Consider the following 20,992-nt stretch of genomic DNA (forward strand, 5'->3'; position numbering starts at 1 on the left):
AATAGTTTCACTGATAACACCTCTTGGTTCACTAAAGTATGCTCTTTGAGAACGTGCCAAAACCTCAATATGATAATGAGGCATGCAAGGGAGGATATTCAATGCACATATAATTAGCTCCTGTGCTTTGATAAAATTGTGCTGTACACAAGAATTAATGTTTTATCTCTCAGTACCATACAATTCGGCTTCGACTATAACATCTGTCAAGATTGCAACTAAGGTCATTCCTGTAAATTAGGTGCGAAAGCCTGTGGCTGGCCTCTTGCATTGCGATGGAGGCCTGTCCCAGGCAGAAATAAAACAGTGCCAATTGTTCATGTGTGGGACACATATACACCCATTTATTGCCACATTCACGGGACGTTGAAATGACGGAATGTGAACGCAATTTGCGAACATAAAGACGTGATCCTAAGGATGATGGTAGGGCAATATATACACAGAATGCAGGAATGTTCACGACTCGGCCGCAGCTTCGGTTGTGCCTTCTTTCTGCTTCTCCGCGGACTCCTTGTTTGCCTCGTCTGACGCCGCTTCGATTGGCTTGGAGGACTCGACCGTGATCGGGATCATCCTAGGCTTCTTACTCGGAACCTCCGGCTTGGGCGCCTCGATGGCCAGTACGCCGGAAGACGACAGGGCGCAGGTCACAGTCTCTGCCTTGACTCCTTCGGGAAGTGTGAACCGCCGGGTGAACTGGCGCTTCACGTAGCTGCAGCCGTCCTCGCTCTCTTCCTCGTGATTGGCGCTCACCTCAACGCAGTCGCCGATCGCCTTGACGGAGATCTCTTCGGGCTTGTAGCCGCGGACGTTGCAGTTCACGACGAACTTGGAGTCGTCGTCCGAGGTTGAATCGGCGCTTCGAGGCACTTCTTCGCTCATGTGGCGCTTGCGACGGCAGCTTGACGGCGAGGCACCACGGAGGCAGAGGCAGCTTGGACTGCGATCAAACGGGGCCTGCTTCGTCGTCTTGTCCGCTTGGCGCACTGCCGAAATCACCGAGTCACTCAGTTGGTCCAGAGCCTTGAGAGGCGAGAACAAGTCCTCCCCGTCGTTGAAAACTGGGTAGAAGACCAAACGCACCATGATGGACTTCGCAGAGTAATTTCGTAAAGTTGAATAGCGTGTAGAAAACGCTGACAGCGAAGTTCAGCCAACGAGCACGATCGACTCGATCGAACGTTCACAACAGCTGGGTTCTGAATCTGCAGCCGAGCAGACGACGCCGCTATATATACGCGCGCTCGCGTCGCCACGGAAAGAACGCGAAGCTTCGAGAATGGCAGAGAGGAGCATGCTTGCGTCACCGCCTTGTCTACGGTAGATTTACAGCCTCTCTTCCATCTCAGCGCGATCACGTAGGTTCTCGAACGTTCGCGCCTTCTCGGTGGTCGCGCCCATCTGTCAACGTCGGCAAGGCGTGCGAATCGTGCTGTGTAGCGTACATACGTTTGCGTAGAATTGGATACAACGCTCTGTAAAGTAATTTTGACATTGGGGCACATTTCTTTTACTCAAGTTCCCCTGTTGTGTTTTCCCGTCGGAGCGGCGTCGACAAAGATTTCGCTTAGTCGCACGAAAAAAAAAAAAAAACTAACACACACGCACGCACACACACACACACACAAACACACACACACACACACACACACACACACACACACACACACACACACACCAGTCACTCCTCCTGCTGTACACGCAAAGCTCGATGGTACAGCTACAAGAAAGAGATAATGTCTCTGATATTATTTGCTATGACCAATATACGTTAGTGATAATGAACACACCTCATGACAAGCAGCGGTTTTCAACCGCATGATCACCTACGTTCGCCCGCTTTCGGTTTTCCCATTGCCTTTTTATTCGTCCTATTCAATGTTTCCAGCTTCATGTGTGACACCTAAAACAGCCAGGAACTTCCTGGCGGCCTCCACCGAGATATCGCGCTACTTAACAATTCCTTGCGGTCCGAAAACCCCGAATAAAATTTCTCTTGTTTTGTCAGAAGCAGCAGACGACGCGAGAGCTTTCTCGGAGCTTCCTCGCGTAACCAACCAATTGTAGAGCCGCGAGGCTGACGTCACTGACCCGTTTCGCTCCTATTGGTTGGCGCCGCTCGCGAGGCTTCTGGGTGTTTCTAGAAAAACGCGCGAACGGTATAAATCGCGCGACGCGCGAGCTCCAGCCAGATTTTACTTGTGACTTGAATCACGAGAGCGGTAGTTCTGAAAAGAACGCAAACCACACAACGCATTCATCATGCCTAGCCGTATGCAGTCAGACGTCCCAGCCATCGGCATCGACCTGGGCACCACATACTCCTGCGTGGGAGTCTTCCAACACGGTCGCGTCGAGATCATCGCTAACGACCAAGGCAATCGCACGACGCCGAGCTACGTTGCCTTCACGGATACGGAGCGGCTGATCGGCGATGCAGCCAAGGCGCAGGCGGCCATGAACCCCGAGAACACGGTGTTCGATGCCAAGAGGCTGATCGGGCGCCGCTACGACGACCCCAAGATCCAAGACGACATCCGGCACTGGCCCTTCAAGGTTGAGAACGACGGAGGCAAGCCCAAAATCAGCGTCGAGTTCAAGGGCGAGCGAAAGCGTTTCAACCCGGAGGAGATCAGCGCCATGGTTTTGACCAAGATGAAGGAGACGGCCGAGGCGTACCTGGGAAAGAAGGTGAGCGACGCTGTCATCACGGTGCCCGCTTACTTCAACGATTCTCAGAGGCAGGCGACGAAAGATGCTGGCGCTATCGCTGGTCTCAACGTGCTGCGCATCATCAACGAACCAACTGCAGCCGCGCTAGCCTACGGCCTCGATAAGAACTTGCGTGGAGAGAAGAACGTCCTCATCTTCGATCTCGGTGGCGGCACCTTCGATGTTTCCGTGCTGACCATCGACGAAGGCTCCATGTTCGAAGTGCGCTCCACGGCAGGGGACACGCACCTCGGAGGCGAAGATTTCGACAACCGGATGGTGGAGCACTTCGTGCAGGAATTCAATAGGAAACATCGCAAGGACCTCAGGGTGAACCCTCGAGCCGTGCGAAGACTCCGCACTGCCTGCGAACGCGCCAAGAGGACTCTGTCGAGTTCCGCAGAGGCGAGCATCGAGATCGACGCACTCTTCGAAGGCGTCGACTTCTACAGCAAGATCACCAGAGCGAGGTTCGAGGAGCTCTGCATGGACCTGTTCCGCAGCACACTGGAGCCCGTGGAGCGAGCGCTTCGCGACGCCAAGATGGACAAGTCGCAGATCCACGACGTCGTGCTCGTGGGCGGTTCTACTCGAATCCCCAAGGTGCAGAAGCTGCTGAAAGACTTCTTCAACGGCAAGGAGCTCTCCATGGGCATCAACCCGGACGAGGCCGTTGCGTACGGCGCCGCGGTTCAGGCAGCCGTGCTGAGCGGCGACTCGAGCGACAGCATCCGCGACGTACTCCTTGTTGACGTGGCGCCGCTGTCGTTGGGCATCGAGACGGCGGGTGGGGTCATGACCCGCATCGTGGAGCGCAACTCGCGCATTCCATGCAAGACGTCGCAGACGTTCACCACTTATTCGGACAACCAACCTGCCGTCACCATCCAGGTTTACGAAGGTGAACGCGCCCTCACCAAAGATAACCACCTGCTGGGAACATTCAACCTGAACGGCATTCCACCAGCACCCAGAGGGGTTCCGCAGATAGAAGTCACCTTCGACATGGACGCCAACGGCATCTTGCAGGTCTCGGCCAAAGACAAGAGCACTGGCAAGCAAGAGTGCATCCGTATCACCAACGACAAGGGCCGTCTCTCCAAGGAGGAAATTGACCGAATGCTTGCCGAGGCTGAGAAGTTCAAGCAGGAAGACGACGTACAGCGCGAGAGGGTGGCTGCGAGAAACAACCTCGAGTCCTACGTCTATGGAGTCAAGCAGGCTGCTGAAGAAGCAGGGGACAAGCTGTCATCCCCAGAGAAGGACTCGGTGCTGTCCAAGTGTAGGGAAACCATCTCGTGGATTGATGGGAACAGCCTGGCTGAGAAAGAAGAGTACGAGCATCGTCTCAAGGAGCTTCAGCAGGCTTGCATGCCAATCATGAGCAAGCTGCATCAGCCTCAAGGATCAAAGCACGGGTCAACACCTCACAACGCCGGGCCAACTGTTGAAGAAGTGGACTGAATTAAGTACTAGCGATTTAGGTTTTTAAAAATTTCATTGTGAAATGCCCATCTAGTCATCTATTTATATTGCCATCAATCATGTTATAAATACTTGTTCACTCAGATGCCCCAATAAAGATATCTTTTTTTTTTTATTTGTGTCTTCTGTGTATGCAAGGGCAGTGCGACAGTTTTGCTTCAATGCCTGTTGCTTGCTGTCCTGTGCAATGGCATTTGCACTGTTACACGACATGTATTGAAAAAATAATATGAAAAGACGGTAATTTTGTTTCTTTTAACTACACTCAATACTAACTGTGGTGCCGAATGGTTCAAGGTTAAAGGTAAGTATGTACTAAATTGTATTCACTTTAGAGAACAAACGGAGTTTACCGAAATGCTTTGACATTAGGTACAGATGACTTTTATTGAGAATCATAAGCACTGGTTTACTGCCTGCAGATTGTTACATTAACTGCTTTGGCAGAAATAAAGTGAAAGGTGGCAGCAGAGTTCACTTTTTACTGATGACAACAAGCCGGTTGAGTTGTCCCGAACCATGCTTTGCCTTTTCAAGAAAGGATCCTATTACCGTAAGGAAACACAGGCAAGTTTAGGTAGCAGTTGCAGCATACGTTCGCAAGGGCAACATATATTAGGTGGCACCCTTTACCAACACTAAAAGCCCAATGGTAGAAGGTTTCCCTTAATTTTTCCAAGATCGAAGGTTCAGGGTGTTCTTCCTTTTGTTACCTTTGCCCTCGAATGTCGCTGCATTAATGTGTTGGAGTGTATACATTCACATGAACTGTTATTTCCTATTTAGAAACACTCTTACAGGCCTTCTAATAATTTGCAAAATAGGTCGAATGTTTTAAGTATTGTAAGAAAGCGGTTTCATTATTAGAATTGAAGCCAGGGACGGCGCCAGGATTTTTTCACTGGGGGAGCAGCCACGACAAGCGAGTTCCTTTGAGGGGGGCAGGGAGGCGGCGAACTTATCCATTATGTTATGAATATCTTTTGATCTTGGGGAGGGGGGGGGGGGCAAACGGATAATTTATTGAAGCCCACCTTTTCTTGCACCAAAGCTTGGTTGGTGTATGTGACTGATGCACTAGGATATGACATGCTGAATATGCAGAGCTTACAAAGCTTTCTGCAGTGCTGTATCACAGTGTTGTTCGATAGACCGGTAATGTTGCCACATTTATAGAACTCTGAATCAGAAAGAAATCACATACAGAAGAGGGCCCTGTAGCTGGAAAATTATTGAGAAGATGCTGTTCATGATGACAAGAATAAATGAAACAAACAGCTATGACTTACACATAATTTGTAATCATAAAAGGCCATTACATGACATAAATGATGAAGATATACAGCTGATACATAACGATTAAGTGGAAGGCTTTGAAGAAGCTAGAATTATGCTGCTTATAGAACCCATGACCTTGTGTCGTGTAAACAGTATGAAATGGATGTATTGTGTAAAGCAGGGGTCTCAAACTCAGCTCAGCTAGCGGGCTGCATTCACAAAATTTAGTCCCAGGAGGGCTGGTACAGTGAACATGGTAGGAACAGGGAGGTGGGGGCTATGGAGAGTTTGAAGAAAATGTCACCTAACATTGCCATTTGAAAGAACGCCTTTTCGATATATAGGTCATTTTTGAATGGGATTTGATGGCAGGTGTTGAAAAACATATCGATACTGATTTCGACGACGACTAAAATTTGGACGCCGATTCTGAAGTATTGGCTTTTCGTTCCCGAGTGATGTTTCAACTCATAGTGACCGCATCAGGTGCCTCACGAAAAAAAAAAATCCTTGAGACCAGTAACGTGTCTGTAGTTTACCCGAACAAAGCGCTATTAATTGCAATAGGCGAGAAAATATTTGAGGTACTATTTAGTAAGATCCAAAACTTTGTTCCATGTGAAACCGCGGGCCGCTAGCGAAAGGTCTGCGGGCCGCGTGCTTGAGACCCCTGGTGTATAGAGAGCATCTGAGATTCCTGTGAAACCTCACTTTGTGGCTGTTGAGCAGTAAAGGAATGTAGTTGTAGTGAAGAGACAGTGACCATAAGCTGGTTGACTCATTACTTACTCCTGCACACCTTCACAAATCTCGTTCACTTGTAGACTGTGCACATGTAGTCTGTAGTATAAGATAATAGTACGAGTCCTGGCATGAATACGTCTACGTCTTCCACATGCATGGAGTACTTATATTTTTATTACACTGCTTACGTGCGCTAAAATAATACATGGCTTTGCTTAGGACACCCAGCGGTTTGAGAAGAAAATGTTCAATTCATGTTGAACGGTTAGAGCCAGTGGAAGTAGAACAAAAATATAATATTCGAACCTCGTCATAACGAAGTAGCATAGGGTATATCCTATATATGAAGGTACGAGATTAAAAGGCGCCAAGTAGAGCACCACTTATGGTAGATATTGGCGTTGACACCATGGTTGAAAAAGCTAATTATGTGCTAACGGACTCATGAGTCGACTCACTCACACTCAGATAGATCCGTGAGTCTGAGTCTGAGTGAGTCCGTGTGAGTAATATTTTGGTGAGTTTGAGTCCGAGTGAGTCCGGCTGAGAAAAATATTAGTGAGTCTGAGTCCAAGTGAGTCCACTTGAGGAAAATTTTGCTGAGTCTGAGTCCGAGTGAGCTCTAAGGGCAAAATATATTTCATGAGTGAGTCTGAGTGAGCTCCACATTTTTTGCCGACCTATGGTGTTAAGTATAATGAAGTTCAACTGTGCCGTTATACATCCCCATAAGTATTACGTCTATGTCATATATAGAGTTGGGCCGGACGAGTTAGGTTGGACACAAAAGCGAAGGTAGCATAGCTGAACATGACCTCTTAAAAAAAAGAAGAATGAGTGCAGTTGGTATAGAGGCACAACACGTGGACTGTACAAAGGACATACAACTGGCAATGCAGACAGATTAGAGAAAACCAGCAGACAATGAAGCCAATCAAGGTATAGGGGACATCAGGATCATATGCAGGAATTTTTTTCGGGGAAGGGGGGGCATTAGCTGAAGGCCTTCACTATTCGAGAACATTTATTTTCATTATTTACTTATGGTAAAACACCTCCCTCCATCAAAATTCTGGGGAGGCCCGAGCTCCTAGGCCCCCCCTCCTAGATACGGGCCTGGGGGACTGTTTTAAGTGTATTGTAGTAATTGTGACATAGATGTGAAGAAAGTAAAGTGGACGAAAAGACAACTTGCCGCAGGCAGGAACTGAACCTGCAACCTTCGGATCATGCGCTTCCTTTATTCAATGTCGAAGGATGGAGCTTGAGGGCACGACTCGTACTGCGAAATCTTGCAATGCATGTGCGCAATTGCTGCAAACAATGTTACCTGAACATACCCTCACTCTTTAACATTTCAGTGATTTATAAGAACAAGGCAAGACGTCTTGCTTCGTGAGACTTGAGAAAGTCCTTGTGTGTATTTTCATACATAAAAGATAAGACACTTTCTACAATTCTAGCCATACTTCAAAAATATGCTACTGGCAATCTTAATTGTATTGATTCATCCACATCAACAAGTATATGAATATCGTTATGAATAAAATATGAAAAGTTTTCATTTACTCCACATGCAAATCTCAGGCCTACATGTTTTTGTCACATTCAAGGGAATGTACAGCGCCCAGTAAAGTACATAAGGACCTAAACTCAACTGCAGAGCTTGTAAAGAGTGGAGTAGTGTAGTTTGTTTTTGGCATGCTAAGGATAATGCATGTAGAGCTCGTTTTCAATAATAATAACATATGGAGTTTCACATGCTGAAACTACGATACAATTATGAGGCATGCTGTAGTGGACGGCTCTGGAAATGTTGACAATCTGGTGTTCTTTAACGTGCGCCAACATCGCGTAGTATGTGGGCCCCTGGCATTTTGTCTTCATCGAAATGCGATCGCTGCAGCCGGGATCGAACCTGCGGCCTTTGAGTTAGTAGCTGAGCACTGTAACCACTGTACCAGCGAGGTGCACTAGAACTTGTTTTCAGTGATACTGACACAGAACTAGGATAAGAATAATTCAGGCTTCACAGGTTAATTGTGTGTCATTTGATGTAATTCATGAAGTCCAAGTTTTTTGTGTTTTGTCCAATCTTTCGCTCTGGAACAATTGTCAGTGAACGTAAAAATCCATCGGCTATGTTCACTATGAAGGGATGAAACATGCAATGACACACACATGAAACATCTGTAGAACCAATTCTTTGTAGGGCATAATAAGATCAGTACAAAACAAGAATACACGCATAAAAGTGAATAAAAAGGACATCAGACCATTGCACTCAAACGTCTGCTGTTTATTCATCAAGAAAGGTGCAATACATATATGCACTGTGGAGATCAGTCATCCAATACACGGAGTAAAAATGACATTCAGAAACTGCTATGTTCTTGTTTCAGAAGCAATGAGTACCAAATTAACATATATTTTGCAATATAAAAAATATTCGGCAGATCCCACTTGCTGTGGGAATCGGTTTCATGGGAAGCAGTCAGTGAGTACTTCTATGCTCTATTTTATGGCTTTGAGCCAAGCGTTATGAGGTGGTCCGAGGTGTTTTTGTAAGTGTAGTAGCTGTGTGCACATCGTGGGCTTACCAGGCACGTCTACAATACTGGTGTTTAAATGGTAACTTATGCTGCGACGTAACGTGAGCACTCATGTTAGATCACATACGTCACTATTATCGAAACTAAGTGCCCTTTACAGTGCGATGATGTGAATACCATACGTAACGTTCGTTAGTGTATTGCTCCAGGGTCGAGCAATGCTTCAATATAGCTTCCTGAATCACAGGAATACAAATGTAATGTTTATGAGACTGCTATAAAAGCGGAGTCAACACTGGAACCGCAGACGTTAATCTGATATGACGCCTGTATCGTAGGAGTATATATGTAGTGTTCATTGCTTTCTTGTAAATTAGATAGCCAGCCCCACAGCCACAATTGACGTTGCACCGACATTACGCCTGCATAGGCTGTTTTTCCAAACCTGTTTATATACCTGGCCTGGCTCTGTGGATGAATGCCTGATTGCCACGTAGAATGCCTGGGTTCGATTCGTGCTGGGATCCTAATTGTTATTCTTTCCATTCGTTGAGTCAGTGCTACCGATGTCCGTTTTAAATCACCAATTTGTGTTCTCGCCGTTCCTGGGTTTGTTTCCATACAGGAGCAGGAACGTCCCTTAAAAGAAAACATTTCTACCCCCGTTTTTTTATCAGTAGGTGTCTAAATTATAATTATGTTATTAAGCATCAGCACTCTAGTGCACGTACGCTGTAATGCAGGTGAGCCTGGACACTGTATTTTCTTTTACTTACGACAATGCTGGCTAGTTAGCTCTGGCCAGCAGCCAAATAATGCCAGCAGCTAGGCAATAATACCGAGCAAAACATTGGATACACCTTCAGCAGTGTTTCATTAAATCAAATAACTAGGAAAAGTGACAAAAAAAAAGATTCAGGAGCTCTTCCACTATCGGGAAAATAGAGGGAAGCGAAGCTTGGCGTGCACGTGCCCGACTGACTACTTTTCTTTCTTTCTTTCTTCCGCATTGCGCTATGCCCCCTCCTAACATTTTCCTTCCTCCATGCCGGGAATTGGACGGCATTGATGTTAGTGAACCATCTCGACAGTTCCTTAACGTCTTTCTCAATTCAGTGGCCCAGTGATTTGCCCCATTTATGTGGCACATACATTGTTTCCCCCGTGCGAAACTTCATTTTTACTGGACCAGTGGCAAGTAGCGGGGGCTTGCCCAATTTCTGTGGCACACACCCGCCAGAGTTTTCGCGTACGCCGACAGCCACACTGACGGCAACACAAGTCGGGCAATACAAGCTTTGTTCGAAAAGGCAACACGCAGTCAATGGTAGCTCAACTGACATCTTCGACATCAAGCATTCTACATTTACCCTAGTGTAGCCACCATCCTTCCACTGACTTTCTCGATGAAAACCAGCAGACTATAAAGCCAAGGAAGGTATAGGGCACGTTAATTGCACCTGCAACCTTCGGATGCAGGTTCGGTCCCTGCCGGGCGGCAACTTGTCTTTTCGTCCACTTTACTCTCTTCGCATCTGTATCACAATTAGTACAATACACTTAAAACGGTAAAATTAACATCCCCTACACCTTCCTTGGCTGCATCATCTGCTGGTTTTCATTAGGGTGTGTCAAACCCTCAAAATTTACTTCCTTTATTCAAACACTTTCTTGAGTGTACGTGTGAGTACCAAGCTTAGAACTTGCAAGATTGCTATGGCCACTCAGATGTAACCGTAGGCATAACATAGTAACTGAACTTAGGCCAAGCTGACCAATAAGCATTTAAACACTACCTGAAGGCGGCAAGGCTGCCAGAGTTGTGACCACGCAAGGTCGAGACTTGTTCTGCAATTAATAAGGCAAACCAAGAGGCTCAATTTTTAACAGCCATGTGTTTCTTGACATTCGGCTTATTACAATCACGATTAATTAAGGTTGAGCCCCTCGACTGACTTTTTTATTGACTGCTTTGATGACTCAACAAAGGAGAGCTCACTAGGTTCACTATTAGACAAGAACATGCACAGCCCATCTCAAGAAAAACTTATTTTACTGCTCTTCTTAAATCAGGTTTTATGGACGACTTGTTCGCCCAAACTAATGGAAGTACCAGCTGCACGATGGCTGCTCTGCAAACTAAGGAGTAATTTACCAGGCAGAGACTATGCGAACTTGCTTGCGCGCTGGCCCGCATTCAACTGTCTGAACTTCAGATGAGTTGATCGAGTGTGGCGTGTTTTGAGTGAGCTAACCTAACCCATCAATGCCACTAAAAGATGCTGGTGTTAGACATCAGGCACGCACAAATAAGCAAGCCAAAGGCATCAGCTGTGTTCATGAACGTGTTTTGACGAGAGATGAATGAATGAAACTTTACTTCGGACTTCAAAAACAAGAAAAGGTGATGGTACGCAAAAACCCACAGAGATGTAAAAGCCAGGGGCCTAGCCAGAAATTTTTCTTAAGTGGAAGGGGGGGGGGGTTAACTTAGGTGGGGGAGGAACCCTCCTGGCTATGCCAGCGATGTAAGCCGATTGTGCCTGTGCCCCACACTTAGACTTGGCATGACGGCTTCTCATAGTGCAGTATGAAACACTACTGATACCAACAGCTGCATTTGATGAATGTGACCTATACACGAAAGGCCGAATGAAGAAGTTCTTTGCATGTCGAAGCGTAGGGGAGCAGCCACATTTTATATTGAACAAAAATGGCTCACGAACACCAATACGCGGCAACCTCAGTGATGTCTTGCTAAGAATATGACATTCGATGAGCTCATCGATTAAAATGTACTACCAACTGCATCTTTCATCCACTGGGAAGCCTTTTTATTTTCTCTGTGATAAATCCTTAATGCATTCAGTTATGGCTTTGTACAACAAACAGGTGAGCCACAACTTTTCTTTTCATGAGCCTCCTTACACCTTGTGTGCTTCTGCAGGACTGATTTTCCAATTGTAATAATATTGAGGTGTTTTTCTGATCTATGTGTCTCGAATAACTTATCACACAAGACTTGGTACCATGCAGATATGAACACAGGCTATACAGTGTTGGTGAACACATCCAAAGCTACTCCATTGCAACCAGTTTCAACTGCTTTCGTTAGAGTGGCCTTGCTGAAACTCCAAAACAGACACTTGAGGCTTACATGTCGCACTGTAGTGCAATAACCCATAAAAGGCATTCGTTGCTGTTTATGTTTCAACAAGTGATATACACTGAATCTATATTCATTTATGTGCTTCCAGAACACCTAAAGCTAACACGGAATTTTGGTGTTGCTGCACCTGCATAATCTTGAACTACGCATGAAGTTTAGCGCAACATTGCAGAGGGAGAATGGCATGCGATTATGTTGCGCAAACCCGCATGATTATGAAGATGACGTAAGTGGCATTCATGCACACAGATTTTATGCTGCTCAACTGGTTTTAAGCACGTAGCACTTTAGAGGCCCGGCTTGTCCATCCGTAGATCTCTTAGTGTGACCACGCTCAGAATCAAGTGGTCAATACAGACCTAAAACAAGGCTAGAAATCCTCAAAACGAGATTAAAATAAATGGGCAAAGATCTGAAATAATATAACAAAACATAACCAAGAAGTAATTGCAGTAATTAACTTAAAATAAATAAAAACGCTTCGGAAACATGCAGCTCACAACTGCGACACACAAGAGATGGCACCACTGCATCGCCAAGCGCGCGATTGCTCCTCCCACCGGCGTCTTCTTCGCTACATCTGAAGGGGGAAACAACCTGATGTAACTTGCTGCAGACGACACATATCTCAACTGCTGTAACAAGGAGGAAGTCGATGACGCGCAGCAAAAAGTAGTGCACATGTCGCACACCGAGTTTGCGAATCTCCCTAACAAGATTCTACTCGTGCGGGGGAAACCCTACATGCTTACCTCAAACATTAACGTCATAGATGATTTGGAAAACGGAGCAGTGGGAACTCTACGAACGGGAATCACTGAGTGCCCATGCTACGCAATTTCTCAGGTTTCACAGCGGTGGAGCTCCACGAATCGCTACAAAAGAACAACATTAGTGCTGCATTTGAACTACATTTAGTGCTGGATGTGAAGGACATTAGCACTGGATTTGAACTACATTCTTTTAGGCCACACCACCCTACAAAGGAAAAGAAAAAAGCAGCAAAGCAATCTGTAAAATGTACCCATCTCCTAGTATACATATTTACAATTAATGACAAGATTTTGTTTTCTTTTGTCTACTAACGCAAAAAACGGGCAAGGCATCAATGTTAAGCTCGAAATGTTGACTTCATAGATGTCGATATAACTACCAAGATGAAGTGTCGCCTTCTCGACAGAAAGACTCAGTAATCAGGGCGGCTAATTTTTTAAGCCATGGGCCATGACAGATTTCTTTTTTTTTTTTTTTTTGGCTAACTAAGATAATTTGCCAAGTGTGCTTTATCCTGTGAAATCACCGGACTGCATAAACTTTCCTGAAAATGCCAACGTGTGACAATCATAGCGTAATATAATAAAAATAAATGCATGTAGAGAAGAGAGTCTAAAAATAGTCACTTTAACCCGATGTCGAATTGTATACCCTGTACTGTGCGGTCACCTCAATTTCTTCCTGCACGGTCGCGCAGCTAAAGTTTTGGTAGTTCACTTTCATTACCCAGTTACCGCATCTTTTCGACTTCAGCACGCTCGCCGTCGAGATTAAGAGATTTACTTATACATACGTACAGCAGCGCGAAATCGCGTGGAAGTGCACGCAAGAAACAATTAACGCAGCACTGTTTGCACGTGAAAACACCGAACAAGACACACACACACACACACTCAGCAGATGCCAGAATGTGCGGCACATTCTCCGAGAGCGAAGCACGGCCCACTTGTAGTAGTAGTTGTGGTGGTTCTTGATGTAGAGGCACTGTTTTCTGTCTCCCAGGCGCATACAACGTTACCAGGTTAGGTAACGTTGGGCGGAGACACTGCTCAGCGCCAGCTCACTCGTGTAGACCATCCTACGCCTGTGACAAGCTCAGGAAATCGCCAACATCGCCACTCCTGGCAATAACTAACCCTGAACACACAGGGACGTAGCTGACGATCGCTTAATTAAACGCTGAGAACTTCTAGTGCAAAAACGTGTCTAGAAAGTCACCGAACGCACGACTCCTACCGCTCCAACTGTCCATGTTTACATCTCACCGGATCTCGAATATTCTCGCGCATTCGCGATCAGCTGATTCAACAAAGCAGGATCGCACAGAATGTCACATGTAAACCAGCGTTTTTAGAATCTAGAAACGTTGATACGCGCGATTTATCAGATATTGCTAGGATCCTGATTTATGTTCATGCGTTTTTATGAGTGACTGTCAGATATGGTTAAAGAAATTTATTGCCAACGTCAAACGGATGTAAACATATATTTCCCCTCATTTAATCGGCATTATAATGCGCAGAACACACACTAGAAGTCGGAATATCGTTTGCCTATTCAATTTACACTAAAAGTGTGACTCAGTACCTAAGAAAAGAGAATACAGGTCATCAGTCGTCTATTTTATTGTGTTTTGATGCCTGCAGTAGCAGCAGACGACGCGAGAGTTTTCTCGGAGCTTCTACGAACGGCGGACCAATGGCAGAGCTGCGCCGTTGACGTCACTGGCCTACTTGGCTTCCATTGGCTGGCGCAGCTCGCGAAGCTTCTGAGAATTTCTAGAAAAACGCGCGAACGGTATAAATCGCGCGACGCGCGAGCTCCAGCCAGATTTTACTTGTGACTTGAATCACGAGAGCGATAGTTCTGAAAAGAACGCTACACACAAAACGCATTCATCATGCCTAGCCGCATGCAGTCAGACGTGCCAGCCATCGGCATCGACCTGGGCACCACGTACTCGTGCGTGGGAGTCTTCCAACACGGTCGCGTCGAGATCATCGCCAACGACCAGGGCAATCGCACGACGCCGAGCTACGTTGCCTTCACGGACACGGAGCGGTTGATCGGCGATGCAGCCAAGGCGCAGGCGGCCATGAACCCCGAGAACACGGTGTTCGATGCCAAGAGGCTGATCGGGCGCCGCTACGACGACCCCAAGATCCAAGACGACATCCGGCACTGGCCCTTCAAGGTTGAGAACGACGGAGGCAAGCCCAAGATCAGCGTCGAGTTCAAGGGCGAGCGTAAGCGGTTCAACCCGGAGGAGATCAGCGCCATGGTTTTGACCAAGATGAAGGAGACGGCCGAGGCGTACCTGGGAAAGAAGGTGAGCGACGCTGTCATCACGGTGCCCGCTTACTTCAACGATTCCCAGAGGCAGGCGACGAAAGATGCTGGCGCTATCGCTGGTCTCAACGTGCTGCGCATCATCAACGAACCAACTGCAGCCGCGCTAGCCTACGGCCTCGATAAGAACTTGCGTGGAGAGAAGAACGTCCTCATCTTCGATCTCGGTGGCGGTACCTTCGATGTTTCCGTGCTCACCATCGACGAGGGCTCCATGTTCGAAGTGCGCTCCACGGCAGGCGACACGCACCTCGGAGGCGAAGATTTCGACAACCGGATGGTGGAGCACTTCGTGCAGGAATTCAAGAGGAAACACCGCAAGGACCTCAGGGTGAACCCTCGAGCCGTGCGAAGACTTCGCACTGCCTGTGAGCGCGCCAAGAGGACTCTGTCGAGTTCTGCCGAGGCGAGCATCGAGATCGACGCGCTGTTCGAAGGCGTCGACTTCTACAGCAAGATCACCCGAGCCAGGTTCGAGGAGCTCTGCATGGACCTTTTCCGCAGTACATTGGAACCCGTGGAGCGAGCGCTTCGCGACGCCAAGATGGACAAGTCGCAGATCCACGACGTCGTGCTTGTGGGTGGTTCTACTCGTATCCCCAAGGTGCAGAAGCTGCTGAAAGACTTCTTCAACGGCAAGGAGCTCTCCATGGGCATCAACCCGGACGAGGCCGTTGCATACGGCGCTGCGGTTCAGGCAGCGGTGCTGAGCGGCGACTCGAGCGACAGCATCCGCGACGTACTCCTGGTTGACGTGGCGCCGCTGTCGTTGGGCATCGAGACAGCGGGCGGGGTCATGACCCGCATCGTCGAACGCAACTCTCGCATTCCATGCAAGACGTCGCAGACGTTCACCACTTACTCGGACAACCAACCTGCCGTCACCATCCAGGTTTACGAAGGTGAACGCGCCCTCACTAAAGACAACCACCTTCTGGGAACGTTCAACCTGAACGGCATTCCACCAGCACCCAGAGGGGTTCCACAGATAGAAGTCACCTTCGACATGGACGCCAACGGCATCTTGCAGGTCTCGGCCAAAGACAAGAGCACTGGCAAGCAAGAGTGCATTCGCATCACCAACGACAAGGGCCGTCTCTCGAAGGAGGAGATTGACCGAATGCTTGCTGAGGCCGAAAAGTTCAAGCAGGAAGACGACGTACAGCGTGAGAGGGTGGCTGCCAGAAACAACCTCGAGTGCTACGTCTATGGAGTGAAGCAGGCTGCCGAAGAAGCCGGTGACAAGCTGTCATCCTCGGAGAAGGACTCGGTGCTCTCCAAGTGTAGTGAAACCATCTCGTGGATCGACGGAAACAGCCTGGCTGAGAAAGAAGAGTACGAGCATCGTCTCAAGGAGCTTCAGCAGGCTTGTATGCCAATCATGAGCAAGCTGCACCAGCCACAAGGACCAAAGCACGGGTCAACACCTCACCACACTGGCCCCACTGTCGAAGAAGTAGACTAAGTGATGGAACATCACTTCGTTGTTATGTAAATGGACTGCGTTTAGCTATCATTGCAAATGTAAATAACATGTACATATGTAGATCACCGTCCCTTTTACGTGGTGTTTGAGGAAACAATATTTTCTAATATGTAGATCTCTGTCCTTTTTGACGTGGTGTTTGAGGAAGCAGTATTTTCTGTGATATTTCTGTGATCCCTTGAGAACGAACAAATTTTTGTTATTGTCCCTTTACTGTGATGCCTCAATAAACAGCCTTCTCCCTTTAATTTAACTGTGTGATTTTTATGTCTGCTGATTGAGGCTTCTGGCTTCTCTGTCGATCGAGTAGTTGAGCAGAAAAAGACGAACAGGCTAAGTGCTTATTCTGCAAAGTTGAACAGCACCAAAGACGGAAAACACAAGAGAAGATGCATACACGGGAGCAGTGGTGGTCCTATATGTGCATGTTTTCTTGTGTCTGCGTCATTTGTGCTGTTCAACTTTGCAGATGTTGCACCAACTTGCTCAAACCAGAGCACTCTTAAGTGCTTCTTTATTTACAATCTGGTAATTTAAGTGAAGCAGGGCTTAATTAGAAACCATCTTCAGCGCTAGCAGACAAGGACGAAGGAGAGACGACACCACAATGCACTAACTTCAACACTTTTATTTCCAGGAAACAGCAATCCATTTATCCATGCACAGTGCGCCACCTGTGCATGGATAAAGAGATTGCTGTTTCCTGGAAATAAAAGTGTTGAAGTTAGTGCATTGTGGTGTCGTCTCTCCTTCGTCCTTGTCTGCTGGTTGGCTAGAGTGTAGAATGAGGTGGTGCACTGTGCATGGATAAATAGATTGCTGTTTCCTGGAAATAAAAGTGTTGAAGTTAGTGCATTGTGGTGTCATCTCTCCTTCGTCCTTGTCTGCTAGCGCTGAAGATGGTTTCTAATTCAGTATACCAACAAGCCCAAAAAATGGCAGGGCTTAAGTTGTTAAACATGAAAATATGATCTACGGAAATCAGCGTATGAATGGGTATGCTGCATTTTATTGTCTTATGTCAAGTGTGTGTACTGTAGGTGAGTATCACTATAATGCCTACAATTTCCTGAATAAACTCATTCCGTCTTGAAGAAAAAAAGAATAAGCTTTGATTACGAGCTGTCACAAACATCTTTGCTGCTGTTGATCATTAAAGGGGTCATGAACCACTTTTCCAAGTAATGATCTAATGGCCTCAGTATCGGAGTGTACTGCCTCCCGAATCGATTGCCGCAAAAATTTCTCGAATCCGTCAAGAATCAGCGGAGTTACGGGGGTTTGGCGCACGCTCCCAGCGCTTTCTCTCTTTTCTCGTGCCGGCGAGCGCACTGGAAGCTAGACAGGGAGGGATGGCATGGGGGAAAGAAGTTACGCCAGCGCGCGTCATGAAACGCGATCGCTCTCCCGCTGTGATTCGCTTGCGCGAGTGCGGCTGCTGTGTACTGAGGAGTGCGGCGCCGGCAAGTGGCGGCACCCCGCGGCAAGAAGCGCATCTGATCCGAACGCCGCTCTCGATTTACGTCGGCTATCGGCCAATAAGCATGCTATGTCTCTTGCGACGTACAGCGGACAGACGCCCCGCCCACCGACAGAGAGTGAGAACCGGCCTCTGTTTGAAAAGAGGGTGCCTGGGGAAACGGCAACTTCGCGCTCCACTTGTGGCCATTACGCGGCGCGCACGACTGTAACATTTGGCAGAGCAGTTCATAGCCGTGTCAGCTTTCCGCAGGATGTGTTTTTTCAATCAGCCCAAGGGGTGCTTCATGACCCCTTTAAGCACGTTCCTGTAATTGGTATAAGGTTAGTTGGGCCTTCATAGACCTGTGCACCGATATTATACACTAATTATTGGGGCTATTATACATTAATTATTGGGGGAAAGTGCGTATATGAGGCTCCATTAGACTTAAAGCAAGGCAGTTATCCGAGGGGCTCGTTTTCTGTATTGTACTCGAATAATGAGACCGACAGACAATTAAGCCAAGGAAAGTGTAAGGGACATTAATTGTGGTTTCTTAACTGCATTGTAATTATTCTCACTTAAATTGAAAGAGATTAAAATGGACAAAAAATCACCCTTTCTGTTGGTGGTATCCGAACCCACAACATTCGAATGCTTTCCTTGCTTAATTAACCTAAATTCTTTGCTTAACCCATGCTTTCCTTGGCTTGATTGTCTGTCGGTTTCATTAGTCGTCTATTAGACTGAGACGAGGTAAACCGGCTTTCACAAGTGACTTTCGTAGTAGCACCACTTTTCAATTTACGTCGTCGTATTGTATTCTAGCTGTACTTCCTCTTTCCTGTTTTACTGCGTTAGCACTAGGACTGCCATACTTGAAAAAAAAAATTGTCCATCGAGTCGACCTAAAGCTGCCAGCATGCATGCAGTTGCAGACATGAGAGGTACGAAAAATATGGTGGCGGTGAAATGGCATTTGTAAGCAAGTAAATATATCGAAATTGAAACAAAAATTTTCCTCTGGCAGATGGTGAACTCTCGCCCGGTCTAGTACCAAAGCACAATGCCCTGATTACTATGCCACGGGTGCATGCCTCATCAAGCGCGATATATAGTAGACACGTTCAAGAGGGTCCCTCGTGCAAGCAAGCATGTTTGAGACGCTTCGTGCATTCTCCACAATGCTTTTCATTTATTTACTTGGTGGTGTTGTCACACAACAGTTAGAATTAAACACAGCTGTGTCATCAACGTACACAATGCATTTCGATGAGAGGGAGCTAGGCAAACCATTTATATAAATTAGGAAAAAGTAGAGGACATAAACTGGCACCCTGCAGTGCACCTGTATATTAGTTGTTTGCTTCTTTCGAGTAGGATATGGAAACATTGATGGTTTGTTTTATATTTTGTAACTGCAAATAAGAAGTGGTGGACCTGTTATTCCAATGGCTTCGAATGTAGCAATAAAAAGATTCATAGTGTCATATGCCTCAGTCTATGCATAATTAGTGCTGCAAACTTGCATTCGTCAATGTCTTTTTAAGATGTTCAGTTTGAGCTATAAGTGCTAGGTTGGTTGAAAAGCGAGAACGGAAGGCAAACTAAAAAGGAGAAAGAATATTACATTTATTTGAATTTCTTGTTATACGCTTTTCAATAAGATTTTCAATAACTTCATTAATAGATGGAAGAACACAGGTGGGTCCATAATTCTGCATGAACTTGCAGTCGCCTTTTTTGAAAACAATATAGGAATGACTTGGCCACGTCTGAGTTTGCATGGAGAAACACCAGCTTTGAAAATGAGGTTAATGATAACAGAGATAACATTAAATATTTTGTGCAATTATTTTAATACAGTAAGCATTAATATTATCTAGACCAGCACAGTCATAGCATTAAGGGTCCTAATAAAAGAAATTACTTTCTCACAGGTGGTTGGAAAAATGAAAAATGTATGTGGATAGGCAATTAACCCTTTCGGCCCTGGCGGTGTCAATTGACACCATCACACAACATTTCCCCTAGCACCTCCGAAATGAAACCAAAACTACCCATTCTTGGGGGGATACTTCTTCAATGATCCCCACTGCGATTGAAACCAAAACTGTGACATGCTTGCGGACCTGGGAGCCGCAAAGAAGAAGAAGCTTGACCGAAGTCATGGGTGACGCCGAGGCGGGTACGCTGAGGCGGGAAAGCGGCATTTTCGGATCGACATACCGAAGCTGTTTCAATGACTATTACTCTGAAAAATGAGACGTGCTTCACATTTTGTGCACTCTAGTGAATAGCAGTAAAAAAGATGTCATTTTTGTCATTGCACAACCGCTGAGCCCTGATGACCTAATTTGATGTCATGTCTATAAATCCAATAATACTTGCACCACTGGCTCAATTTTTCGTTTGTGGTCTTCTGAGGTCATAACTACTAGGAACACACGCACAAAAAATGTCCCCGACCAAAATAAAAAATCCAGGGCTGAAAGGGTTAAAAGACATGTTACAACATGAGGTGGAATCGAGAGCGGTAATGAAGAAAGCATCAGAAAGTGCATTAACAATGTCAAGAGGATTACTGTGTACCCTATTATTATTACTGTTTGTACAATTGATTGAATCGAACTACAAGTTACTAATACATGATTGCTGATGTCAGACGAATACCTAATAGGGAGTATGCACTGAAACTGAGCCGCAATGTGGCGCTGCGGTGCCCCGAGCTGGGCGCCATTTTTGCGGTTCTCGTGCAGCAGCCGACCCACGCTTGCTACTGTGTTTGCTGTGTGTACGCGCTAGGTATTGTGTGGTGTTTCCTTGACTTCCGCGTACTCGCGTGTTTCATTAACGATAGTACGGCGTTGGAACTGTCCCTTACCACTGCGTGTTGCACGGATCTAGTCATTTGCCTGGCTGTGCAAGCGATCGTCGTGTTGCTGCAGTGAAAAGATGCTGCTCAGCGACTACGCCAA

General features: G+C 46.6%; 2 protein-coding genes across 10 annotated transcripts; one reads left to right on the forward strand and one right to left on the reverse strand.

Annotated features, from left to right (window-relative positions):
* Window positions 1–298: 298 nt before the first annotated feature.
* LOC119405045 (heat shock protein beta-1) lies at window positions 299–1,233 on the reverse strand. Its single transcript, XM_037671805.2, has one exon. The coding sequence runs from the start codon at window positions 1,087–1,089 to the stop codon at window positions 460–462; it is 630 nt and encodes a 209-aa protein (XP_037527733.1). The 5' UTR covers window positions 1,090–1,233; the 3' UTR covers window positions 299–459.
* A 967-nt stretch (window positions 1,234–2,200) lies between these two features.
* Window positions 2,201–16,798, forward strand: LOC119405047 (heat shock protein 68). 9 transcript variants are annotated; one of them, XM_037671807.2, is made up of 2 exons: window positions 2,201–2,310; window positions 14,663–16,798. In XM_037671807.2, the coding sequence occupies exons 1-2, from the start codon at window positions 2,266–2,268 to the stop codon at window positions 16,529–16,531; spliced, it is 1,914 nt and encodes a 637-aa protein (XP_037527735.1). In that variant the 5' UTR covers window positions 2,201–2,265; the 3' UTR covers window positions 16,532–16,798. The 9 variants fall into 9 exon arrangements, with proteins under 9 accessions (XP_037527735.1, XP_037527734.2, XP_049275148.1 ...); XM_037671806.2 differs by lacking the exon at window positions 2,201–2,310 and adding an exon at window positions 2,317–4,141 and having other exon boundaries at window positions 16,494–16,798; XM_049419191.1 differs by lacking the exon at window positions 2,201–2,310 and adding an exon at window positions 2,317–3,906 and having other exon boundaries at window positions 16,259–16,798.
* Window positions 16,799–20,992: the final 4,194 nt, after the last annotated feature.

This window comes from Rhipicephalus sanguineus, chromosome 9, assembly GCF_013339695.2.
Source record: "Rhipicephalus sanguineus isolate Rsan-2018 chromosome 9, BIME_Rsan_1.4, whole genome shotgun sequence".
Classification (NCBI taxonomy): Eukaryota; Metazoa; Arthropoda; class Arachnida; order Ixodida; family Ixodidae; genus Rhipicephalus; species Rhipicephalus sanguineus.

Excerpts from the sequence above, each read along its gene's own strand:
- LOC119405045 (XM_037671805.2), bottom strand. The coding sequence starts at position 1,089 with ATGGTGCGTTTGGTCTTCTACCCAGTTTTCAACGACGGGGAGGACTTG.
- LOC119405047 (XM_037671807.2), top strand. The coding sequence starts at position 2,266 with ATGCCTAGCCGTATGCAGTCAGACGTCCCAGCCATCGGCATCGAC. Across the intron at positions 2,311-14,662 it reads TCCCAGCCATCGGCATCGAC|CTGGGCACCACGTACTCGTG; the intron begins CTGGGCACCACA and ends ATCGGCATCGAC.